We start from the raw sequence: 27,142 nt of genomic DNA, 5'->3' as shown, positions 1-27,142 counted from the left end.
GAAGCCATACTATAGTATAATGTGAGATTATTCAAGATCACGTAAACGTTTCCCTCCGCTGCGGCTGTCAGTCATTCTCCATTTATGAGCATTTATCTCCTTCAGGGCACTATAATTGTTCTTCACGCGCACAATAACTGAAATTTAAAACTGTTAAAAGAAAAGGCTCAATAAACTATTGCATAGATAGATACTGTATAATACACGCATCGATATGCCTTTCCCTTGTGCTTTGAACTTTTCTGCGCGCTGTGACTCCGTGTTGCTTCAAGCGCATCATTCTGCGCTCGGGATGCGCATAAGCGCTGTGTGCCGCACTGTATGAGTCTCTCATAATCATATCATAATACTTTTGCGCAATGAAAGATTATTAATAGCCTTTTTTGTTCTGTTCTGTCCTATCTATCATATGTTACTGACTCGTTAAACAGCTGTACTATACATTTAAAATGTCTTCATCTTATAGTAGACTATATAAATAATAATTGATCTTTCTGATATTTATCTTGTTTTTCATTAATGTATTTTACAACCATACAAAGAGCAATGTGTAACGTTTTACCAGATTTAGTGCTACACTTATTGTCTCTTTGTTCTCCACTAAATAATGTTTTTTTCACTAAATGTTCATATTTTATACAATTATTGTTTTTCTAGACTAAATTTTACTGAGTTATCCACTAATCTAGTTTATAATATAATTTTTGTCATAGGTTATGATCATTTTTTTTTGATTTGTTGTTTTTATTTATAATGAAGTTGTCTGTATTAAGTAGATTGTGTTTAACACACAAAAGAGTGATTATCAGTTCAACACACAGAGTTATAGAAATTCTACTTGATTTACAAAAAAACTGCGCTGGTATCGGATCGGTATCGGTCGATACTCAAAATATTTGGTATCGGATCAGAAAAAATGGTATCGGGACATCCCTTATATTTTCTGGTAGGTTATATCTAAGCTACCCAGGAGCTCTGTTGACAGATTGATGCTTTAAAACATGGATGTAGTAAAACTCAGCGTGGGTGTAGGAAGAAGAAGACAGGGTCGGCGGGAATAGGGACTCGCACTTTCAAGTTCAAGTTCAAGTTCAAATGTTTATTTCAAACCTGCATTCAAGTTTTCTCACAAATCAACATAACAGGCTACATAACAGACAAATTATACAAGTGCATGGTTTGAAAAGGAGGTGGATGAAGCAAATGCTTATATGATTCCAAACCCCCTCACATTCAACACAAAATGCCATACAAAAACAATATACAAACAAAATAATTCAAGAGCAAAAGTATTCCTGTACAGTACATACAGAATAATAATTGTTACTATACAATTGGTATAAGACAAACAAAACAAAACAACGCAGACACACCACACACCCTTACAAAAGACACTGGCCCAAAGACTCTCTGCCTCTACACCCTCTCACCACTAGCTTCATACTGAAGGCATCATTCTCTGTCCTCTACATATTTCCTTATAACATTGTTTTTAAACAAATATTTAAAATGAATTATATTAGGACAGGTTTTTAATTCATCCACCAAATCATTCCAGAGCTTCACTCCTCGCACTGAAATACACATAGATTTTAGAGTGGTTCTAAACTTGGGCAAATGTTTATTTTTATTGCCTCTTAATGTGTAACTATGATGAGCATCTCTATCACAAAATAAATTTTGAACATTGGGAGGCAAAGAATTTTGAGATGCCCTAAAGATAATTTGAACAGTTTTAAGATTCACCACGTCCTGCAATTTAAGCTCTTCCAGCTCTACAAACAATGGATTGGAATGATGTCTATAATGAACACCAGAGACAATCCTAATGGCCTTTTTCTGCAGAGTGATCAAGGGCTGTAAGTGAGTTTTGTAACAGTTCCCCCAAATTTCAACACAATAATATAAATAAGGCATAATAAATGAATGGTACAGTAGAAGTCGAGCTTTAGTGTTCAGTAAATGACATGATCTTTTCATCATTCCAACACATTTAGCCACTTTTGTCCTCAGGTAGCTGATATGGGGTTTCCAAGAGATCTTCTCATCTATTATAACGCCCAAAAATGTATTTTGTTGTACCTTTTCTATTAGTATATCGTCAATAACAATTTTAACAGGTATATTACATTTACGATTACTAAACAGCATAATTTTTGTCTTTTTCAAATTCAAAGACAGCTTATTAATATTAAACCAGGTTTTTAACTTTACCAATTCCACAGTTACCGAGGCCAAAAGTTGCTCCAAATTGTCATCAGCACAAATAATATTGGTATCATCAGCAAAAAGGATAAATTTCATTTTCGTTGTTATTTTACATAATTCATTAATATACATTAGAAATAGTGTAGGTCCCAGTATTGACCCCTGCGGCACTCCACACGTTATATCCAGAAACCCTGATTTATATTGATCAATCTCAACAATCTGTCTCCTCTCGCCTAGATAGCTCTCTAACCATTTTTTTGCTATTCCCCTTATGCCATAGTCCTCCATCTTTTTTATTAAAATCTGGTGATCAATGGTATCAAATGCCTTTTGGAGATCTATAAAGATCCCCAAAACAAATTTATTTCTTTCAATACCATCTGTAATTTCTTCCAATAAGTCAATTAATGCATGTGAAGTACTTCTATTTTCCCTAAACCCATATTGACAATCGGATAGTAATTGGTGTTTATCAATGAAGCTTCGAAGTCTTTTGTCAAATAATTTTTCTAAAATTTTGGAAAACTGTGGCAGGAGGGAAACAGGCCGATAGTTATTAAAGTAATGTTTATCCCCCAACTTTAAAATTGGTATGACTTTAGCAGTTTTCATTTGCGATGGAAAATGACCAAATTGAAAGGATAAGTTACAGATATATGTGAATGGATTTATAATTTCTTCTGCAACATTACGAACAATTCTCATATCGATATTATATATGTCTTGGGATATTTTATTCTTGCAGTCCCTGATTACTTTCATAACCTCCCTCTCATCGGTTGGAGTGAGGAACATGGTATTAGAATTTATATCAATTAGTCCCTTAATCTGTTCATTAGTGAATGGAATTTTATGCGCCAGATCAGGTCCAACATTGACAAAAAAATAATTAAATCTATCCGCGATCATTGTTTTGTCTCGTATGATTGTGTCATTTTCCACAAAATACTCCGGATAACATGAGCTGCTGGAACCACGGCCAATAACGGTGTTCAACACTTTCCAAATTGCTTTAATATCATATTTCTTATTGATCAATAAATTAGTATAATATTCTCTCCTACTTGCTCTCAATATGCTAGTTAATTTATTTTTATATGTTTTATACTTCTGTTCAGTTTCACTAGTTCTATACCTAAAAAATTGCCTATATAGAAAATTTTTCTTTTTACACGAGTTCGCAAGCCCTTTTGTTATCCAGGGTGTTTTTATATGTTTTCTTATTGTACATTTTTTGATGGGACAGTGTTTATTATAAAGTGTAATAAAAATATCAAGAAAAGTATTGAATGCTGCATTTACATCGGACAATTGATAAATGGATTCCCAGTTTTGGCTTGCCAACTCGTTTTTCAGTGCTGTAATTAATTGGTCAGTTATGACTCTACGGTAATATTCACTTTGTACAGTTTTAGATAATGTACAGTTAAGATCATATACCATGAACACTGGTAAGTGATCACTAACATCATTCACTAACAAACCACCTGTTATATTATTGTCCAAAATATTACAAAATATGTTATCTATCAGTGTGGCACTATGTGATGTTATTCTGGTGGGTCTGGTGATCAGTGGGTACAAGCCCAACGAAAACATGGTATCAAGAAACTCATCTGTACTTTTGTGTATATGGGTGTTTAACAAATTAATATTAAAATCCCCACATATAATATGTTTTTTATTATTAGTAGTAAATATTTTTTCAATCCATTCCCTGAATATTGTCAAATCTGATCCCGGCCTCCTATAAATGCAGCTTACAATAATATTTCTATTCTTTGGAAGTACCAATTCTACAGTCACACATTCAAATAGATCATCCACCACTAAACACATATTGTCCACAATACTACAATGCATATTTTTATCTATATAGAGAGCCACACCTCCTCCTCTCTTATTAATCCGGTTTGTGTAAAACATTTCGTACCCATTTATATCAAACTCATTTATTTTTTCATCATTCAACCATGTTTCTGAAATAGCTATAATATTAAACTGAGACTTAAACTGGTTCAAGTAGTCTTGAATGGCTTCAAAGTTGGATTGTAAGCTCCTACTGTTAAAATGAATCAGAGAAATGCTTTTATCTAGAATAAATGTTTTATCATATGCGCTGTCAGTGTAATATAAACAGTCAGTTTTTGTATTTAAAAGAATATTGTTATCTGGGTCAATTGAATCCATGAATGTTAGTAATTTATAATCAATATGTTCAGATAAGTTATTCATTGTTCATTGTAAAGTTATTCACTTTATTTATAAAGAAAACAAAAGAAAACAAAAGGTGTGCTCGTGCGCTTTCACCGTAGTGAAACACTACAGCATAAAATACAAAAACACTTCTCCACGATCACTCAGTCCGTTTCGCCCGTGTGTGCTGCGGGTCGCGTGCGAGTCCCAGCTCTCTCTCTCGCTCTCTCATTCCCGGCAGCTTATATGCGGTCTCCACGCCAATCACTGCAATCAGACACAGGTGTTCATCATCTGCACTTGACCTACTTACTCACCGCACAGCTCGCTGACTCGTCTCTCGCTACAGACTTCGCAAAACCACGCCCCCCCCCCGCCACATACCCCCACCGCCCGACTCAGGCCGGGGAGCCGTCCGGCCTGTAGCCTCCCCCCCCCCCCTCCTGGAGAGGAAGTCAGCCACAGCCATCTGTGCACCCGGCCTGTGGACCACCTGGAATTTAAAAGGCTGTAAAGCTAGATACCAACGGGTGATCCGCGCGTTGGTATCCTTCATGCGGTGGAGCCACTGCAGGGGAGCATGGTCCGAACAGAGGGTGAACTCCCGCCCCAGGAGGTAGTAGCGGAGGGTGAGAACAGCCCACCTGATGGCTAAACATTCTTTTTCGATGGTGCTGTACATCGTCTCTCTCTTAGAGAGCTTCCGACTGATGTACAGCACCGGCCGTTCTTCACCCTTCACCTCCTGGGACAGGACCGCGCCCAGCCCCCTGTCCGACGCGTCCGTCTGTAGGATGAAAGGGAGAGAGAAGTCAGGAGCATGTGAAAGCGGCCCGCCACACAGAGCAGCCTTTATCTGGGTGAAAGCCAGCTGACACTGCTCCGTCCACTGGACCGTATCTGGTGCTTCCTTTTTAGTTAGATCAGTCAGCGGGCTAGCGAGGTCCGAATAATTAGGTACAAACCTCCTGTAATATCCCGCTAGCCCCAGGAACTGTCTAACCTCCTTTTTGGTCTTAGGCATCGGACAGGTCGCAACCGCTGCCGTCTTATCAATTTGGGGACGCACCTGTCCGTGACCCAAGTGGAAGCCCAGATACCTTACTTCCACACGCCCAATCGCACACTTCTTTGGGTTGGCCGTGAGCCCAGCCCTTCTCAGCGTCTTCAGGACAGCCGGCAAATGCTGCATATGACGCTGCCAATCATTACTATAGATGATAATATCATCCAAGTAGGCAGCGGCATATGCAGCATGCGGCCGGAGAATTTTGTCCATCAGACGCTGAAAAGTCGCCGGAGCCCCGAACAAGCCGAAAGGAAGGGTGACAAATTGGTGTAATCCAAACGGCGTTGTGAAAGCTGACTTTTCTTTGGACATGGGAGACAAGGGGATCTGCCAATAACCCTTTGTTAAGTCCAGTGTCGAATAAAAACGAGCAGTACCCAGCCGATCAAGCAATTCGTCAACCCTCGGCATTGGAAAAAAAACTTAGCATCAAACTTAGACACCGCGTTCACCTTTCTATAGTCCACACAGAAACGGATCGAGCCGTCGGTTTTAGGAACTAAAACTATCGGGCTCGCCCAGTCACTGCTGGACTCTTCTATTACCCCCATATCCAGCATAGCCTCTAATTCGTTCTGAACTACCTTTTTTTTGTGTTCAGGTAAACGATATGGATCCGTCTCAATGTGGTGCTGAATGAGGTCCGTTCGACCAGGCAGGGGAGAGAACACATCAGCAAATTCAGCTTGTCAATTTTTAAGGTCAGTGAGCTGGGAGGGTGAGAGGTGATCTCCGCCAAGAGCCAGCGCGAGAGATTGTGGTTTTGTGTTCGCTTCTGGCCCGAGATCCTCCTCTCCGCTCACTACCGTCGCCAGCATCACTGACTCTGCCTCAACCCACTTTTTGAGGAGGTTGAGGTGATAAATTTGATGTGCCCCGCCCCTATCTGTTCGAACTACCTCATAGTTGAGATCGTTAACCCGCCGTGTGACCTCAAAAGGTCCTTGCCACTTTGCGAGTAATTTAAAGCTAGAAGTAGGGAGTAATACAAGCACTTTATCTCCCGGTGCAAATTGACGAAGTCTAGCCCCCCTGTTGTACAGCTGACTCTGTCTGTCCTGGGCCTGTAACAAATTCTCCATTGATAGCCGCCCCAAAGTGTGGAGTTTTGTTCTCAGGTCCAAGACATACTGAATTTCGTTCTTACTAGCGGACGGTCCGTCCTCCCAAACCTCTCTAAGAACGTCCAACACCCCGCGGGGCTGACGCCCATAGAGAAGCTCGAAGGGGGAAAACCCCGTGGAGGCTTGGGGAACCTCGCGTACAGCGAACAAGAGGGGTTCTAGCCACTTATCCCAATTTTTGGCGTCTTCGTGAACAAACTTTCGAATCATGGACTTTAAAGTGCGATTAAACCGTTCCACTAATCCGTCTGTCTGTGGGTGGTAGACGCTAGTGCGAATCGATTTAATGCCCAATAATTCATAGAGTTCGCGAATAGTTCGTGACATAAACGCCGTGCCCTGATCGGTGAGAATCTCCTTGGGGATTCCCACCCGGGAGATTAATGAAAAGATCGCGCTCGCAACACTTTTGGCAGAAATGTTACGGAGCGGGACTGCTTCAGGATACCGCGTTGCGTAATCCACCAGGACTAACGCAAAGCGGTGCCCACGTGCTGACCGTTCCAATGGCCCGATGAGGTCCATACCAATTCGTTCGAAGGGGACCTGCATTAGCGGAAGGGGGCACAATGGTGCTTTTGGATTGGCCGGTGGATTCACCAACTGACATTCACGACAAGACGCGCACCACTTGCGCACATTCTCGTGAATGCCCGGCCAGAAGAACCGGGCCATGAGACGGTTTAGTGTCGCCGTTTGACCTAAATGCCCGGCCATTGGATTACAGTGAGCCGCCTGAAAAAGCATTTCCCGGCGGCTTTTAGGAACTAACAACTGCGTTGTATCCTCCTTTGACTGGGTGTCCTGGGTCACCCGATACAACTTATCTTTTAAAATAGCAAAATAGGGATAAGAGAGCGGTTGGTCTGGGTGGAGTGTCTGGCCGTCGATAGAACGGACCTGATTAAACGCATGTTTTAACGTCTCGTCCTGGGACTGCTCCAGGGGAAAATCATCGTGCTCTGTGAGGATAGTTCTCTCAAGAGTACTCCGTTCCCCTGCAGCAGGCGCCAGAGGTCCCGGCTCTGCATCTCCCACCTGAACAACCGCTGTCTTTCCCTTGCTTTTCTTTTCCCAAGAGGCATCCGCACATAAAGACCCCAATAATTTACTAAAAGCAGGCCAATTTGTTCCCAGAATTAGCGGATGCCGGAGGTGCGGGTTAACTGCTACCTCTACGCTATGCTTTTGTCCCCTAAATTGAATTACCACAGGCATTATAAGATAACTTACCACCACCCCGTGCACACACCGCACCTTAACCATGCGGCTGTCATCCAATGCCCCAGGTTGAATCAGGCTTTGATGAATGGAGGTTTGTTTGCAGCCTGAATCAACCAAAGCCTGATAAGTACCCCCCTTGATACTCACTGGTATCTGGTACAGGCCAGCTTGATCGGGGGCAGCCTGTGGCGCGTCGGGAACCCGGATCAGTGTCCCCACCTCCATCACCGGACACCGGTCGATAAAGTGTCCCGGGTCCCCGCAGCGCCAACAGGCCGGCCCAGGCCTCCCCGCCGCCCCAATGGTGGGAAGCGGGTCAAGGGATTGGCGTGGAGAGCGCAGGGCCGCCGGAATCGGGGCGGAGTGGTCGCCGGACGCAGCCCCCCTGGGTGGGGCCCTGAATGCGGGGACAGGCTCCGCCGGAGCCCCCGTTCTCCACCTCGGCGCCGGTCGGGGCATCAGCCCCCCACGAGACCTGGGAAGGGGGACAGGTTTGGGGAGAGAAGGAGACGAGAGAGAGAGAGAGGGGGAGAGAGAGGCAGATGGAAGGGGCTCGCCGACCCCTGGGCACGCCACCATGTGATCCTCCGCCAGGTGGATGGCCTGGTCCAGCGACGTCGGGCGGTGGCACTGGACCCACTGTGCGGTCTTCTTGGGCAGTTTGGAAATAAATTGTTCCAGTACCACCTTGTTGATCACGTCCTCGACGTCGCCTCCGTCGGCCATCAGCCATCTGCGGCAGGAGTCCCGGAGCTGTTGCGCCATGACGAAGGGTCGGCCGGACTCTTCCAGGCTCAGGGATCTGAACCGCTGGCGATGTTGTTCAGGGGTCCGGCCGACCCGCTGAAGAATGGCGCGCCTCAGGTCTTCATAGACCAGGAGATTCTGGACTGGCAGTTGGTGGGCGGCTATCTGCGACTCTCCCGATAGCAGTGGGATGAGTCGCATGGGCCAGTCCGCTCGGGGCCATCCCCGGGCCTCGGCCGACCTCTCAAAAAGGTCCAGGAATGCCTCCGGATCATCCTGGGGTCCCATCTTATTGAGAGGCAGGGGCGGGGCCGAGGCCGTAGCTGGATCGGGGACGGCCCGAATCTCCCGGTCGAGCCAGCTCCGGAACAGCTCGCGGTCTTCTTGCTGGCCTTGGAGAAGCATCTGGAACCGGTGGTCTTGCTCCTCCTTTACGGCCAGCAGGGCGTGGTGTTGTTCCCTGTGAAGACCCGCGAGCGTTTGGATGAGGTCCGCAAATGGCGTTCCTGGCGGGTTCTGCATGGCGGCGGCAGTCTTCTTCTTCCCGGGTTTCGGCACCAGTGTAGTAAAACTCAGCGTGGGTGTAGGAAGAAGAAGACAGGGTCGGCGGGAATAGGGACTCGCACTTTATTTATAAAGAAAACAAAAGAAAACAAAAGGTGCGCTCGTGCGCTTTCACCGTAGTGAAACACTACAGCATAAAATACAAAAACACTTCTCCACGATCACTCAGTCCATTTCGCCCGTGTGTGCTGCGGGTCGCGTGCGAGTCCCAGCTTTCTCTCTCGCTCTCTCATTCCCGGCAGCTTATATGCGGTCTCCACGCCAATCACTGCAATCAGACACAGGTGTTCATCATCTGCACTTGACCTACTTACTCACCGCACAGCTCGCTGACTCGTCTCTCGCTACAGACTTCGCAAAACCACGCCCCCCCCCCCGCCACAATGGAATATTTAAAATGTTCTTCCGGGGGAGCATACCCCTACACCCCCCTACAGGTGTAATATCCTTCTCACCTTTTCCAGACCTATACAAGCAGACTGCTGGAGTGATTTATGTGTGTGTGTGTGTGTGTGTGTGTGTCTATAAATAGATAAATAGAGATAGATAAATATAGATAGATAAATATCTATATACACAGTATATATATATATAGTTTTATATTCATTTTGTTAAATATTATTTAATATTCATGTATTATTTATTTGTGTTTCTGTGAATAGCTGTTACAGTTCTACAAATAAAGCGTTGTATCTTTTTACCTATCATTTAAAATGCTACAAAAAATGCACCTGAATGCAGGAAATGAAGTGTTTAATGCCCAACGTTCCCGGGGGGAGGTCCCCCAGACCCCCAATTTATATTATTATTGCTTATTATTATGTGCCTCTGAGTAGAAGTAGTAGTTACCAGAAGCGGGGGTGGGTGGGTGGTGGGGACTGGGCTAGCAACGCCCCTGCCACACACCAGGAGAAATCGGGCCAAAAAAACATGTTGGATATCCCGGATTTGAGATCGGAGCGTCCCGACGTCCTTCCGAGCAGACGAGAGCACTCTTAACACACCACACACGGCAGGAACATCTGATCAGATTATTTTACCATAATCGGAGCATACTTAAGATTGTCGGAAGGGGTAAATCGGGGCTGAAATCGGCCTAATTATCCTGCCGTGTGAACCAGGCTTTAGGCGGGAGCAGAGCGTGTTGTTGTGAAATCATCAAATCACAGCACCTGTTAACCGTTAACTTGTAATTAGCACTGATTAGAAGCAGCCAGAGGGCTAAGGAGTTTTTAATCGTCTTTTTAATCCTGTTAGCTACTTTTTCAAAAAACTAATCTGAACTAAGAACTGTTTTTTGGATCTCTATCTGTCGTTTCGTCTAGGCTGTTACGTTACTGATATCTTGAATGACAATTCCAACTATCCAAAATGTAATTACGACTAGTCAGAAAGACGTTGTTGATATCTACAATGTTAATTCCGGATAGTCAAACTTAGCTTTTAAATGTTAAAAGGGCTTGCCATATGTTTCCTCAGCGTCACTACAGAGACTCTCGAGCCTGAAATACTAACAACTGCTCAACGAACTCACAATTAAACAACATATTACACATCAGCAACAAACTCTCACATGCACTCTCCCATAAACATGTGTTTTTTAATGGTTCTGTCTTTGTGAATATGCATTTACTTTATTATTTATTAAAGTAATAATAAAGTAGGCTATAACCAAGACTGACAAAGTAATAATCTAGTTTAAACAATATTAACATCCTTAGAAGTGAAATCGGACAAAAAAATAAATAGATTCTGTAATTTGTACCAATTGTTACATCAGAGGAACAACATGGTCTGACCAAACAGACACTGATAATAGAGATGTAGAATTGATTCTTCTTCAATATTACACTTAAGATACACTCTCAGAAAACCTGCTCAAAATAAATGACAATGGTAATATCTATATATTGAACAGCTTCTTTATTTTACTAGGGATAAAAAGTTTGTGAGGAAAAAGCTGCCATAAATTGTTGAATTAGTTTGGATAACAGATTGTGCTTTAGGGAGGTTGAACTAAATTACAGAATAATCTAGGATATTTATAATTAATATAATATTGTTAAAGATATGTCTACCTTTTAAAAACCCAGATTGAGTGTTAGAAATTAGAAAATGTGTAGAGCTTTTCAACATACAGAAGCCAATAACTTATAATCAGAGTTCAAAACGTGATCGGTGCCAAAATCTAAACATCTGTGATCCTTATAGACTTATAGTGTATACGAGAGATGAGACCTTGTTTCATTAATTCAGATAATTCATGTTTCATTGCACACTCAATACGAGCTTCGTGAAGAAGATGCTTCATAGAGTCCCAGAACCCGGTTTATTATTTGCCATTGTTTTTATTATGTTATAAAGATCATGCATATTTTACCTGAGAAAATCCACTGAAGAAAGCGTTTGTGGAATCTTTCCTTGACATCCACTGTCATTGATATAGCACTATAACCTGACCAACTGGTGTCACGACAGAAAGAAAATAACGTTTCTCTTTTCATCTTTACACAACAGTGTGTCTCTTGCATGAAACACACGTCCCTTTTCATGGATTTACAAAACAAGATGGAATGCAGTTTTACCAATGACTCTTCTTGATATTTGCTAAGCTGTTGGGTTGCTGGGAGATGTTGATTCGAGATTTCTATACAAATGAATATTAATGTATATAATGAATATAAACCTCAGTGAGTTCCAGCAAATCACACGCCACGTTCACATGTTTGAGAGCATATCGTGTTTTTGTGTGAATTATGGCAAAAACTGAAAAACAACAATAAATCGTTTTGAAAATAACCCTTTTAAGTAAATCCATCATTTATTCATTTTAATAACATCTTGAGACTTGCTGGAAATATTCGACTGTTTTAAATGTTTTAAATGTTAATAATTAATACTTGTAACTGTAAAGCATAAACTGAAATAACATTAAAATGAATAAAAATAACTTGAAACTAAGTTTGTTTGCATTGCAATGTGACAAGTCAAAAGAAGTAGCCTAACTGGATTATTGCTTGGAAATATGTACATAATGAAACGTTTTACAAAAAATAACAATATTTATATTACTAAATATTATTACCAGATATAAGTAATTAACGAATTCGGTGTTGTGTTTTATACTACTGTAGTGGTGTGCAGCTCGTGAACACTCATTAGCTGAGCTGATTTGAGGCAGCTGTAGGATCATGTCTCCGTCTCATGAACCCTCTGTGACCTTTAGCTGAGTGAGTGAGTAAAAACGTCTCAGGTTACGACTGTAACCTATGTTCCCTGAGAACAGTGAACGAGACAATACGTCAACGACGTTATGATGAACGCCTCAGGCGTGACAGGTGTCTGAAATCACTATCAAATCACGTCAATCACATTGACCGGCGACAGCCCGTGAATCATTAGAGTAATGATTAACGTGCGACCTGGAAGTATATAAGGGCGCCTTGCAACATGACAAATCACCTTATCGTCTGAAGGGACTGTACGGTAGGCAAGCCCCGAGGCATGGCAGGGAGACGTATTGTCTCGTTCCCTGTTCTCAGGGAACATAGGTTACAGTCGTAACCTGAGACGTTCCCTTTCGAAGGGAACTCAACAATACGTCAACAACATTATGGGGAACGATATACCAACGCCGCCATGCTAAGGGGAGTGCATGCCAAGTGGCAGTGACAACGGTCAGAACCAGCAACTTCAAATGAAACGCTAGAACCACTCACCCTCAGGTCACACTTGGGTGTCAGTGACAGCATTCCCTACGCTCATAGCACAAGCTACAGCCTCACAGGAAAACCCTTCATAAACATGGTTAAATGAAAGGCCTACCTGGGCCGGCTCCGGGCCTGGAACCATAGCTTCCAATTAGAAGGGGTCCCTTCTAGGGAATGTGGCTAGGGAACCCGAAGGAACCCCAGCCAGTCACTATTCAGGGGAACGTACTCACCCCGAAATGCCACCAGGACGGCCTGACCTGGCGTCAGTACATAGACACTTAGTCTGGCCAAATCCTGTCTGTCTGAAGACAGAGCCTCTGGACAAATGCCTTAAGTAAGGCATCCAACCCCAGGGACTGCGAAGCTGGCAGAGAACCACTCGGCCCGGATCTCAGAGACGGGATATCCCGGAGAGTATGACTCAGCATAGTGCTTTTCAACCCTTGCTAGCGAGGGGAGTTTCTCTACTCGATCCACGGATCAACCCAGTGTCTGTGTTTCAAAACACTGAGGAGGCCTGTGAAGGCCTAAGGGCTGATCTAACTGGGAGGCCTCACGAGAGGCCTACGACCGTCTGACCAGACTCAGGGAGCCGCATGCTCATAGAGACCCTCGGTGAGGGGAGCACAAGGTCTGCCTGGTAGGCAAACCAGGCTGTAGGCAGAAAAGGTTCCGGGAGGGAACCAATAGCAGAGAATGAACACTTTAGCGAGCCAGGGCGCAAGCTCGCCTTCAGCAGCTGCCTATTAAGGCTAGCTGAAACTGATAGCAAAAGACCACTAGCTTCATAAACCCAGCACCACTAAGGAACATTACAGGGAGGCCCGGAGAGGCCTACTACCTGATAGCCAACGTAAGTGGGAATTCACCTTCAGGGAGGCACGTGAGGCCTACTACCTGATAACCACAGTATGTGGGGTGCTCACCTTCGGGGAGGCCCAGAGAGGCCTACTACCTGATAACCACAGTATGTGGGGTGCTCACCTTCAGAGAGGCCAAGAGAGGCCTACTACCTGATAACTACAGTATGTGGGGTGCTCACCTTCGGGGAGGCCCAGAGAGGCCTACTACCTGATAACCACAGTATGTGGGGTGCTCACCTTCAGGGAGGCCCAGAGAGGCCTACTACCTGATAACTACAGTATGTGGGGTGCTCACCTTCAGAGAGGCCAAGAGAGGCCTACTACCTGATAACCACAGTACGTGGGAACTCACCTTCAGGGAGGCCCGGTGAGGCCTGCTACCCTACAACCACAGTATGTAGGGAGCTCACCTTCAGGGAGGCCTGGAGAGGCCTACTACCTGGTAACCACAAACTGTGGGAACTCACCTTAAGGGAGGCCTGGTGAGGCCTACTACCTGACCGTTCTCATGCAGGGAGGCCTGGAGGAGCCTACTACCTGATAATCACAGTATGTGGGAACTCACCTTCAGGGAGGCCTGGTGAGGCCTACTACCTTTGACAGCCGAAATATTTGGGAGCCCACATCCTAGGGAGGCCCAGAGCGGCCTACTACCTGACAGCCACAATATTTGGAAGCTCACATTCAGGGAGGCCCAGAGAGGCCTACTACCTGATAGCCAACGTAAGTGGGAATTCGCCTTCAGGGCGGCCGGGTGAGGCCTACTACCTGATAACCATCTTAAGTGGGAATTCACCTTCAGGGAGGCCTGAGTGGCCTACTACCTGATAACCACTGGTAGCTTTGAGCCCTGAATCCGGGTGATAGTATAAGGTGGCCTGCTAAGGCCAGCCAGCTGGGGACTCGCCTATCAGGGAGGCCTGGTCGGGTCTACTAGCTAATAGCAAGTCATATTCTGCCATAAAGTACACTGTTGGGAACCATACTACACAAGCATAATTTACTAATGGGCTTCCAGTAGCGCTGTAAGGTATGTCCCATAATGTTGGGACTCACCTCCGAGGAGGCCTGTTTAAGGCCTACTACCCATCAGTGAGTCAACTGCCCGAACCACCAAGGCCAACCACGTAAAGTGAGCTGCCCTACAGTGCCCTCTAGGGGGCTGTCCAATCAAGGAGGCCTGCTGAGGCCTACTACCTAATGGCCTTTGTTGGCAGAAAAACTGTTTACACAGCGCCTACAGCATCCTGGTGCCTAATCACATTGCCCATGGCAGTGTACTCCGCAAGAAAGCTAGCACCCTTAAAACAAGGGGAGTACAACATACGCCACTCTGCCTCAACGGAGGCCCCAGTTAGTCAGGGGCCTACCATCTATGCATGGGCGTCAGCTCAGGGCAATGCTCTGGCTTCAGGGGAGCGTACTTCGACCAAAGAAGAAGTGAAGCTTACTTCATACTAAACCCGAGCCATAGTGGTGTGAGGTAGGATAAAACAGAACTGGGAGTGAAGTGCTCAGACCTACCTGTATCACAGGGGAATACTCACACCTCACCCTGAGGTTACCAGGGACGGGCCTGCCAGTGGCTCTAGGGGTGACAGAAATGTATCTGTGCCCAACCTAGGGGAGTGGGGCTTGAATGAAAGCCAACCACCTACAACCTAGCGCTCGAGCAGTAGCTCAGCGAGGTGAGTGAAGCCTAAACTGGCGGCCTAAATCCGTAGGCCAGTTCTGCACGGCAGGGTCGGGCAGGAAACCCAGTCTTCTTCGTGAAGCGAAAGATGGCCTAACCCTGCTCAGTAAAGACATATATACCACGGAGGCCTATTTGAGGCCTACCATGTCCTTATAAACCATCCTCTGCACCACGCTGCATTACTCTAGTCACCCCAGAATGCAGAGAAGGGGGCGGGCCTTGGCCAAACGACTCCCATGGGAGGAGGCAGTTTATACAGGGATGCTAGAAACCTACATTCACAAAGTGAAGGGTCAGAGGAAGAAATGCTAAAATTTTTAGCAGAGCGCCTCTATTATCCCTGGCACAGCCTAGGCCAGCTACAGAGGCGGCCCTGGTGAGGGCCAGCCTGCAAGCATAGATCTATCTGAGGGCTCGGAGGAGCCACAGCCTTACTAAAGAATATAGTCTGTATTATTCCATACAAAGGGCTGCAGAATCGCTCAGCCTAATGAAAACCCAAACAGAGCTCAATGGGCGACATACTCAGGAAGAAGTCAAACGGACCCGTGGGCCGGACATAAGATCTATCTGAAGCTCTAGCGTCAGTCAACACTCTAAGTAAAACAAATTTAAGAGAGAGACCAACCACTCTACCCTGAGGTGGCTAGCAGCCCGAAGGCTAACACAGTTACCGTTTTGGCCACCTAACGGGGAACTTCAGGGCCCTGATAATCCAATAAAGTTCTCTTACCTTATTACCTTGACATGACCCCATGACTCTATACAGGGAACGAGGTCTGTAAAGAGAAATATGTTGTTGTTTTTTTATCACAAAAAATACTCTTTGAAAAGACCAGCAGCTCACCTGCGGCATGCAAAGTGAAGACTCGCCAGATAGTTCTTTACAAACCTGGGATCCGCCACTTTACATGCCTGAAAGGGGGCGTTTCCACTAACCAAGCCTAGGTGGGCCATCAGAACATAGTTCTCATCATAGGCCCATCCCCAGGCCTGATGTTATGAACGCCTGGGGGTCAGAAGAGAGAGGGCAGATTTCGTGACCCTCCGGGGAAGTTATCCATTACCGACGCTGTGTGCGTTTGCGCTGGATAACCTCCCTCAAATCTCTTCTGTTGCGGGAGTCACGCCTTCTCTGCGACCTGCTCCTCAAGGGAGGGGGCGCACGGGAGGCGACACTGGCTCGCTGGCCCTGCCTACGGTCCTCAGACCGTGAAGGGTCAGGCCCTCCCGCTTGCCGGGGTACGGACGCGGATCTCAGCGATATACAAGTTTTAAATGCTGCTGAGCGCGCCTTCACCTCCCTGAACTTCCCCACCACCGCCTCTACGGAGGTGCCGAAGAGTTCGGAAGGCGAAACCGGCGAATCGAGGAGAAAGGCTTTTTCTTTCTCCCCGATGTCGGCTAGATTTAACCAGAGATGCCTCTCCGTGGCCACCATCGCCGCCATCGACCGTCCGATCGTGGCAGCGGTTTGCTTGGTAGCCCGGAGAGCCAGATCTGTGGTGCGGCGCAGCTCAGCCACCGCCTCAGGGGACATCCCTGCCCCCTGGTCGAGATCCCCCAGCAGGTCGGCCTGGTACGCCTGTAATACTGCCATGGTGCCATGGTGGCACTTTTCAGTGTCGCTGCCCGCCCAGACACGAGATAGTTCGCGAACGTCTCGTCAATGGGCGGCATTGACACGTACCCATGCTCTCCGATCCCCTCGACATCAGCGAAACTGGCCCGCTGATGTCGGTGAATACGGGCAGAGTATGGGCTCTTCCATGCCCTCTCGATCTCCGTGTGAAGATCAGGAAGGAATGGAAGGCTCACCTGAGCTGGTGGTGTATGGCCGGGGAGAAACCGATCGTCGAGCCTACCGCGAGCGATCTCTCCTCTAGCGCGCTGCCAAGGCAGCTGCAGCCTGTTGGCAGCGCTCTCCATCACATCCACCAGCTCTGCATACACGGGGCAGGATGGCTGAGGAGGTTCAGGATCTACCTGATCATAAACCTCCTCAGCCATCTCCTGCGCGTCCTGAAGAGCATCAACTGCAGGTACAGTCGGTGAGTAATCTTCACCATCGACCTGCAGTTCGCCCTCGTCAGCCGTCGAATCATCTGAGAGGTTAACAACCCTCTCGAGGCGATCGACGAGCTCCATCTGGGAGTCCCATGATGTAAGTCGCCGCTCGGCCTCGGCACGAGCGGGACCCGCACCATGAGGTCCAGACGCTGAACCCCCTTCACTCGAGAAGAGGGCCAGACGAGAGCGGAGCGTTTTAAGAGAAAAACACTCGCAGTTCGCACAGAGGGCTCCCTCGAGAACCTCCCGTGCGTGCTCTTCACCCAAGCAAAAAACGCACAGCTCGTGTGTGTCGGCCGGTGTCAAGAAACCTCAGACACGGGTCGGCACACTTACGAAAACAATCTACCTTAGCTGTGCGTTTCATCTTTCTCTTACCTTCCCGTATACTTGAATAGCTTTTCAAACAAACAGTCCCTGAAGACGATGAGATGAATGTCATGTTGCAAGGCGCCCTTATATACTTCCAGGTCGCACGTTAATCATTACTCTAATGATTCACGGGCTGTCGCCGGTCAATGTGATTGACGTGATTTGATAGTGATTTCAGACACCTGTCACGCCTGAGGCGTTCCCCATAATGTCGTTGACGTATTGTTGAGTTCCCTTCGAAAGGGAACCCTGTGTTATGTGTTTATTGTGTTTTCCCATGACTGAGGCAGTATGTTTTGCAGCAGTTTGCTGCCCATCTGTTCTGTGAGGTTTGGCTGATGTCAAGGTTCCCTGTCTGGAGTGGCGTGATGTATTGTTCCTCACAGAGCACCCTGTGTTAACGTATGAGAAGCTTAAGGAGATGAAGTTGGGCAGGGGCCGGCAACAGGCGGCCCGAGGGCCAAAACTGGCCCGCCAGCAATAATATCTGTCCCGCGCCGCAGCCAGATTATTACTGGTTCTGAAACAGATCTGTCATGACAGCAACAGTTGCTCACAATCACTTCGTCTTTAATGATTTTGCCTTCAAAATAAAAGTACGAGAAGGTTTATGCAGCAATGTTTTATTTTGAGATGAATTGAGAGCTTTTAATTTGAAAAGTTCTGGAAGACATTCAAAAGAGTCTGTGGATCACTTACGTGGAGACACCTCTAAAATAGCCGTCGTGAAATGACAACTTCGTTGCAGATAAGACACACCGGCTTTGCATTTACAAAACTAGGTAGGATGAACGCATAGTTGTCTTTTCATTCTTCTATGTATGGCTATTTTCGCTGTCAAATTTCCTCTTTAGACTCTTTGATAATGGCATTTTCTCTCACCAGCTAGCCAGAGATCGGTTGAAACTATCGATTCACGTGCTGCAAGGCGCTAGCTAACTGTCACGTCACATTTAAGAGCGCCAAACCGGTATTGTTTGAATTTCGTAATAAAATTTACAGAATCTGAGAGCTGAGAATTTGTTTCATATCAAAAGTAACCTGCTCTATCTTGTCTGTGGCGGTCACACGGCGAAAGCGTGAGAGTTGGCAGCTCTGGATAACCATTCTGATTCTACACCAAAAAGGCCACTAAACGTTTTCCTGCCGTTGAAGGAGAAGATGCTATGGACCAATCAGTAGTTAAGAGCCTGAACTTGTTTATAGTAATTCGGAAATTAGTGCACATAAGTGAAAAAAACAATTTAAAAAAATACTGTTTACTTGAGGATGCCAAGAAATAATCCTAAGTGTAAAAGTAGGCTATGTCAAATAATTATTACAATAAGTTAGGCTCCATTGTGTAACAAGCAAATTAAAATTATACACATTTATTAGTCACAATATGGAAAGAGGAAATAAAACATATTTCGTTAAGAGCATGACTCAAAAATGCCATTAATGGGCTTATTCAAGTCATTTTATATTTTTAGTTATTTTTATCCATTCCGCATCTCCCACTTGTGTGTTTTAGCAAGGCAGGATGTGTTGCAAGATGCCGCAATATATCGGGAGACATGTGGGTCAGACATGATTTTGACCACTTCATTAAGTTTTGTTTTGTAGAAAGCCTTTCTAAAAAGTGACTTTCGTTGTGTATAAATTGTATCTTAATTTGAATCAATGTTTCAACAACCAATTGCCTGGATTTAATAAATAAGTAAATATAGCAGACAATATAATCAGGACATGGAGGCGGCGGCGCGATTGCATTGCTCGTGAACTGGAGCTCGTCTCATAAATGAACCGAATCTCAGCGTTTAAGCTGCCTCACAGACATGAGAAATATATATATAGAAAGCTTGAAATGTCTAATTTTCAACAAAACAATTAAAAACTAATAGAAACCGACTACTCTCTGCTTATGTAATCCATATAAAATGTGCATTTCTCATTAATTTATCCAGTGTAAAACCCGGACACCGCCAGAGAAATGTGGCTTTTTGTTAATGACTGTCCTACTACGGGATTTAGCACAGAGTAACAGCTCACTACCAGTTACAATAGACACTGTAACAGTCTGTCACAGGCAATTCTAGTTGGATTTTTGCACAGTAATACCATGGTCAGTAAACCATTTACCAGTGGTTTTGCACTGTGAGCAGGTGCCAGGTCGTGCTGAAAAATGAAATCTTCATCTCCATAAAGCTTTTCAGCAGATGGAAGCATGAAGTGCTCCAAAATCTCCTGATAGCTAGCTGCATTGATCCTGCCCTTGATAAAACACAGTGGACCAACACCAGCGGCTGACATGGCACCGCAGACCATCACTGACTGTGGGTACTTGACAATGGACTTCAGGCATTTTGGCATTTCCTTCTCCCCAGTCTTCCTCCAGACTCTGGCACCTTGATTTCCGAATGACATGCACAATTTGCTTTCATCCGAAAAAAGTACTTTGGACCACTGAGCAACAGTCCAGTGCTGCTTCTCTGTAGCCCAGGTCAGGCGCTTCTGCCGCTGTTTCTGGTTCAAAAGTGGCTTGACCTGGGGAATGCGGCACCTGTAGCCCATTTCCTGCACACGCCTGTGCACGGTGGCTCTGGATGTTTCTACTCCAGACTCAGTCCACTGCTTTTTACAGATTTTGCGAGGCCAATCCATATTTGATGTTTCTGTCTCACTCCATGCTTCTTCACACTGACCACGTCTCAACTTGAAACCGTTTGTCCACGACACCCGGATACCAAGAGAAGATGAAGGAAAGTTTTTTGTCCTTGCAAGGCACACGGCAAAGTGACTGAAGACCTAAGTAGGGAGATAAATTAAGTAAAATGATTTGAAATTTGTAATAGCCGGTGGCAGGGTGGCCCACCAGTGGCCAAGTGTGTTTTTTTGTGATGGGGCCAATCTTAAAGCAAGTCTTGTAATGCTGGTAATAAGATCAATTATAATACGAAAATGTCAGGGAAATTTTAAGGGTTGCTCATGGAGGATGGATATTTTAGTGCAAACAAAACAATTATTTATCATGAATTCACAATCTGTATTTTAAATAACACAAATGAAATCACTGACTTTTATAAGGAATTATGTATATTTTTAAATGGCTTTCCAATCACTATGTATCTTTTTAGGACCATTTTTAAATTGTAATATATTTTTCTTTTAAACATACATGTAACATTCATCTTTTAATATATTTCCCGGTCAAAACATTTAAATGAACTGTATTACCATTACTGTCCTTTCGAATACAACGTAAAGCATCAATTTTCTTAGAAATGAACCTGTGTTCTTATCACTTCAAATCAAACATTCAATTGAAATGTATGGTCACTACACTGTCATTGGTCAGGCACACACACTCTGTTAACGATACCATTGGCTGTAGTGCGACAATCTGTCAATAAAAATCAGCCAACACTTTTTTGTTTTCCTCCGATCTACATTGATCTCATAAATTGCCTGTGTGAAGTTTGAATGACGGAAATCCGTGGTAGCGACGGAGAACTTTAATCCATGTTTTTAACTAATTATTTATCACATTAACTGTCTTAAGATGAATATTAACTTATTAACCCTTATAAATGAAATATGGTTCTTCAAAATAAATTCTCGACAGACAATGAGAGCAGGCTGTCAGAGCGTTTCTGTTGAAAACAAGCACTGAGACCGTCTCAGGTTACGTATGTAACCCTGGTTCCCTGAGAGGGAACGAGACGCTGCGTTGAGACGCGGTGGGAACGCTCTGCGTGATTGCGTCGTGAAGCACGTGTATAATCAGTCCAATGGAAGAACGAGACGTCACCGGCGGTGACGTCATAGACCAGGAAGCTATAAAGCACACCAGAAATCAGACCGCGACAGCTTCTGAAAAGGACGGAAGCAAGTCGATCAGGGCATGCAGGAAGTATGGCAGGAGAACGCAGCGTCTCGTTCCCTCTCAGGGAACCAGGGTTACATACGTAACCTGAGACGTTCCCTTTCAAGGGAACTCGAGCTGCGTTGAGACGCGGTGGAAACCCCATGTCCACTACGCCATAATGAGAAATGCCCGTTCTGTGTGGAGTCCTTGCGCACACTAAGAAACAAGCAGCCTAGCCCCGGGAGTGGAGAGGTCTAGGTCGTAGAATCTGACAAATGTATGCGGTGAGGACCAGCCTGCCGCATTACAAACGTCCTGCAGGGAAACCCCTGAAATTAAAGCCTTAGAGGCAGCCATACTCCTAGTAGAATGGGCGCGGACAGCCATAGGTGAGAGCTGTCCGGCCGCTTCATAAGCAAGTGAGATAGCCTCAACTACCCACTTGCTCATTACCTGTCTAGATGCAGGGCAACCTTTCTTGGTTGAACCGAAGCAGACAAATAACTGCTCTGATCTACGCCACAGGGCAGCTCTGTGAACGTAGGCATCCAAAGCCCTAACGGGACATAACAGATTGAGACCTTCCTGATCTGGGGTAACGAAAGGTGGAGGGCAAAAAGCCTGCAGCACAATAGGGCCCGCCACATTAGTGGGGACCTTAGGAATGTAACCCGGCCTAGGGTGTAAAAATGCTTTCACCATACCAGGTGCAAATTCCAAACATGAAGGAGCCACCGACAGGGCTTGCAGATCTCCAATTCTCTTGATAGAAGAAATAGCGAGAAGAAATAGAGTTTTTAGTGTAAGGAACTTCTCTGAAACCTCTTCAATAGGCTCGAAGGGAGCCAGGGCCAGACCCTCAAGTACAATGGCCAAATCCCAAGCCGGTGCTCTAGAGTGCAATGCAGGCCTAAGCCTCAGTGTACCACGGAGAAAACGAGTAATAAGAGGATCTCTCCCAAGAGAAGAAGCCCCCAAAGGGGAGCGATAAGCAGATATACCCGCTACGTACACCTTTAAGGTGGAGGGAGATAATCCAGCAGAGAAACGGTCTTGAAGGAAATCGAGAACTGTACCAACCGGGCAGTTAGCAGGATTTAAAAAACGTTCTCCACACCATGTAGAGAACAATTTCCATTTCAATGAATATAGTTTTCTCGTGGAAGGAGCTCTGGATTGAAGGATGGTCTCAACGACCTCAGTCGAGAGACCGGATTCTAAGAGCTGGGCCCCCTCAGAGGCCAAGCCCACAGTTTCCACAACTCCGGGCGAGGGTGAAATATCGTGCCCCCTGCTTGAGATAACAAGTCCCCCCTGACAGGAATCTCCATGGGAGAGCCGTGCAGAAGGGACACTAGGTCCGAGAACCACACTCGGGTCGGCCAGTGCGGGGCTACTAATAATAGATGAGCCCCCTCCCGGCGAACCCTCTCCAGAACTCCCGGAAGCAATGATATCGGGGGGAATGCGTACAGGTGCAGCCTCGGCCACTCCTGTACCATAGCATCCAGTCCGAGAGGAGCTGGATATGTGAGGGAGAACCAAAGCGGACAATGGGTTGTATCGTAAGATGCGAAAAGATCTATCTGAGCTTGACCATAGTTCTCCCATAGGAGCTCCACCACCTCGGGGTGAAGTCTCCACTCCCCGGGCCTCAGCCCCTGTCTTGACAGGATATCTGCTCCCACATTCAAATACCCTGGAATATAAACTGCCCTGAGTGACAGTAATTTTCCCTGGGCCCATAGGAGGATCTGATGAGCCAGTTTGCATAATAATAGGGACCTCAGACCCCCCTGATGGTTGATGTAAGAGACCACCGATGTGTTGTCTGTGCGGACGAGCACATGATGGCCTCTCAGGTCTGGCAGGAAGTATTTGAGAGCCTGAAATACCGCCATCATCTCTAGTCGGTTTATATGCCACGAAAGCTGATGGTCCTGCCAGACACCTGTCGCCGAGCGGCCACTCATGACCGCCCCCCAGCCTGTGAGGGAAGCATCCGTCGATAGCGTTACGCGTCGACAAGAAGCCCCCAATACTGGGCCTTGGGCGAGGAACCAAGGTTTCTTCCACATGACCAAGGCACGTAGGCATAGCCGCGTGACCTTGATCGTGCGAAACGGATTTCCCCTCGGAGAAAACCCCTTGGTCCTGAGCCACCACTGCAGGGGTCTCATGTGCAGAAGGCCAAAAGTAACTACGTTGGACGCAGCTGCCATGAGACCCACCAGTCTCTGGAACTGTTTCACAGTGAGTGACTGGCCTAGTTTTACCATATTTACGGCTGTGAGAATCGCAGAAATACGAGCTGGAGACAATCGTGCTTGCATAGTTGTCGAATCCCACATCACCCCTAAAAAAGTGGTCCTCTGGGCTGGGAGGAGCACACTCTTCTTGGTGTTTAGCCGCAACCCCAACCTTTTTAAGTGAGACAGAACGACATCTCGATGCCGAACTGCCAACTGCTCGGAACGAGCCAGGATCAACCAGTCGTCGATATAGTTTAATACGCGAATGCCCTGGAGTCTCAGAGGAGCCAGCGCTGCATCCACGCATTTCGTAAAGGTGCGGGGTGATAAACCTAGATCGAATGGAAGGACCCGATATTGGTATGCTTCGCCCCCGAAAGCAAACCTCAGGAACTTCCTGTGATGAGGATGAATGGATACATGAAAGTAAGCGTCCTTCAAGTATATTGTGACAAACCAGTCCTCGGACTGAATCTGTGATACAATCTGTTTGAGTGTAAGCATCTTGAACTTGAGTTTCTGAACTCTGCTGTTTAACTGACGCAGATCTAGAATAGGACGCAACCCCCCATCCTTCTTGGGAACGATGAAGTAACGGCTGTAAAACCCTGACTCTCTGCTGGGAGGAGAAACCCTTTCTATAGCCCCTTTTTGCAGAAGCGTCAGTACTTCTAGTTCCATGACCCGAGCCTGCCTTGGGTCCACCACTGTGGGAAGGACCCCTTGAAATCTGGGCGGACGAGAACCGAACTGAATTCTGTAACCCTTTTCTATTATATGCAGGACCCACTGAGAAATATTTGGCAGTAGTTTCCACGCTGCCAGAAATTCTACTAAGGGGACCAGTCTCTCGAGACTGGCCTCGGGATTCGGTTGTACGGACATTTCGGTGCCCTGAAGCGGCGAACCGGCTGGGAACAACCGAACTGACCGTTCTACGATCCTCCTCGGAGAATCGTATGGGGACGCTGACACCTCGGTGCCCTGAAGCGGCGAACCGGCAGGGAACAACCGATGTGGCAGCGCTGCGACTCTCCTCAGAGAATCGCCCCCCAGAGGGTGTCGAGGATGAACGATTTCTCGAAATCGTCCCTCCTCGGAGGGGACCACCCTCAGAAGCCTGACGCCTTGGGCGTCAGGACTTCTTCTTAGCCCAAGCCTTCTTAGAGATGACAGTCCTCAGATCTTGCCTACCCCTAGCTGGCCTGGACTGCGACCGCCACCCAGATTCCCCAGATTGTGGAGGAGCCCGAGTGGCGACGCTCTGTTTTTGATGCACTCTGTGCTGTGAGGAGCTTGTACTCGGATGAGACTGCTCGGAATTAAAAATCATTTTTCGCCCAGCAGTCTCGGGGATATTGAAACGTCGAGGAAGAAACCTCTGGAACGCAGCCGATTGTTTTTTCGTTTCTTGAAACCTATCGACGACACAGTTGATAGCGTCGCCGAACAAACTTGAAGGTGACAGTGGCGCGTCCAGAAGAACAGACCTATCTTTATCCTTTATATCAGACAGATTTAACCAAAGATGCCGCTCCGTGGCCACCAGGGCTGCCATAGAACGGCCCACTGATTTGGCCGTCTCCTTGGTGGCCCGGAGAGACAGGTCTGTTGCGCGACGCAATTCTCGAATTGCGTCAGCGCTGACTTCCTCACGTTCATCGATATCCTTCAGCAGATCAGCCTGGTATGCCTGCAGTATAGACATAGTGTGCAGACATGACGCAGCCTGACCTGCTGCCGAATAAGCTTTACCCACCAGCGAAGATGTAGATTTTAATGGCTTGGTGGGTAACGTCGGGGTTTTTAATGATGACGATGACTCGGGAGAGAGATAGCTCGCGAGCGTCTCTTCAGCCCGAGGCACCTTAACATAACCATAATCAGATGCACCCAAAACATTACTGTAACAGGAAGTTTGTGGGTTAAATACTCTGAATGACGCCGGTTTTTTCCACGATCTCGAAACCTCATTGTGGAGATCGGGAAAAAACGGGAGTCCCCGACGTGGAGGCTGTGTTTTAGATGGTAAAAATCTTTCATCTAATAAACTTTTTCTAGTAACACTCAAAGAATCATCGGCTGGCCATTCAATATTTAATCTAGCTACAGCACGAGATAAAACCTCCATAAGCTCCTCATCATTATCGGAGGCATGAGCTGGCGAAAACTCAACATCCCCCATATCAACACTGACCACATCCAGATCCTCAGAACTGGATAGCCGCAACAATGGTGCCCCAACCTGGGAAGGAGAAGCAGCAGCGCGGGCTCCTTCCTGGGCAGAGGCACCGGATCCAGCAGGTAAGGGTTGAGAAAGGGCTGGGCCCGTCTCAAGCCCCGCTACTAGATCCATATGCGAACCCCAAGATGAAAGCCTTAGCTGTGCCTCGGCAGCAGCGGGACCCGCACCCCGGGGAGCGCGAACCGAACCGTCCTCCTCAAAGAACGCCCGGGGAGAGCGGAGCGTCCTCACGGACAGCTTTAAAAACACACTCTTTTGTGGTAAAATACGAGCAAAAGGTAAAAAATGGAATTCCAAAAAATGTAAAAAGAAAAAATGAAATTTAGGAAAAAATATACCGGAAATTATAGGGCCCTACATAACTCCGACTGGTTTTGAGCAAAGTATCTGAACAAATAGTGTAATAGGTACTAGCTAACTTTACCTCGGCACACAGACTGTACTATCAACACTGCTCAAATTTCAGAGTAAGGACTTCCAGATTTCGGTATTCGGTTACAGTAGGCTATCACCAACAGAATCCTGAGCGAATGCAAATATGTGTAATTAACAATAAAATTACTTACCATTCACCACATGCTTCAATGAGTTTCAGCTGTGGTCACTCGTCTGGCCTTGAACATGCGCGCACATGCGGGAAACTGTGGGCCATTTACACGTCATCAAATTGTATTTTACATTACCAGAACCTCACACTCGACCTGAAAACACAAACCTCACACTCGACCTGAAAACACAAACATCACACTCGACCTGAAAACACAACCATCACACTCGACCTGAAAACACAAACATCACACTCGACCTGAAAACACAACCATCACACTCGACCTGAAAACACAAACCTCACACTCGACCTGAAAACACAAGCATCACACTCGACCTGAAAACACAAACCTCACACTCGACCGGAAAACACAAACCTCACACTCGACCTGAAAACACAAAC

At 46.2% G+C, this 27,142-nt stretch overlaps 1 protein-coding gene across 2 annotated transcripts in view; it reads right to left on the bottom strand.

Moving 5' to 3' along the window:
- Nucleotides 1–18,456: 18,456 nt before the first annotated feature.
- The window catches only part of LOC143746545 (protein NLRC3-like), a 49,917-nt gene continuing 41,231 nt past the window's right edge, over nt 18,457–27,142 (bottom strand). The window contains exons 6-7 of one of the 2 annotated variants that reach the window (XM_077238439.1): nt 26,760–26,920; nt 18,457–20,636 (exon numbers count right to left, since the gene is read on the bottom strand). In XM_077238439.1, coding sequence (XP_077094554.1) covers nt 26,884–26,920 — 37 coding nt within the window. In that variant the 3' untranslated portion in view covers nt 18,457–20,636; nt 26,760–26,883. The remainder of the gene's footprint in view (nt 20,637–26,759; nt 26,921–27,142) is intronic. The other variant, XM_077238432.1, reaches the window with a different exon arrangement.

Source organism: Siphateles boraxobius, unplaced genomic scaffold, assembly GCF_051911475.1.
Source record: "Siphateles boraxobius isolate OS27281-9 unplaced genomic scaffold, OSU_SipBor_1 100, whole genome shotgun sequence".
Classification (NCBI taxonomy): domain Eukaryota; kingdom Metazoa; phylum Chordata; class Actinopteri; order Cypriniformes; family Leuciscidae; genus Siphateles; species Siphateles boraxobius.
The sequence above is the reverse complement of the archived record's forward strand: the minus strand, read 5'-3'. Positions and strand labels throughout refer to the sequence as shown.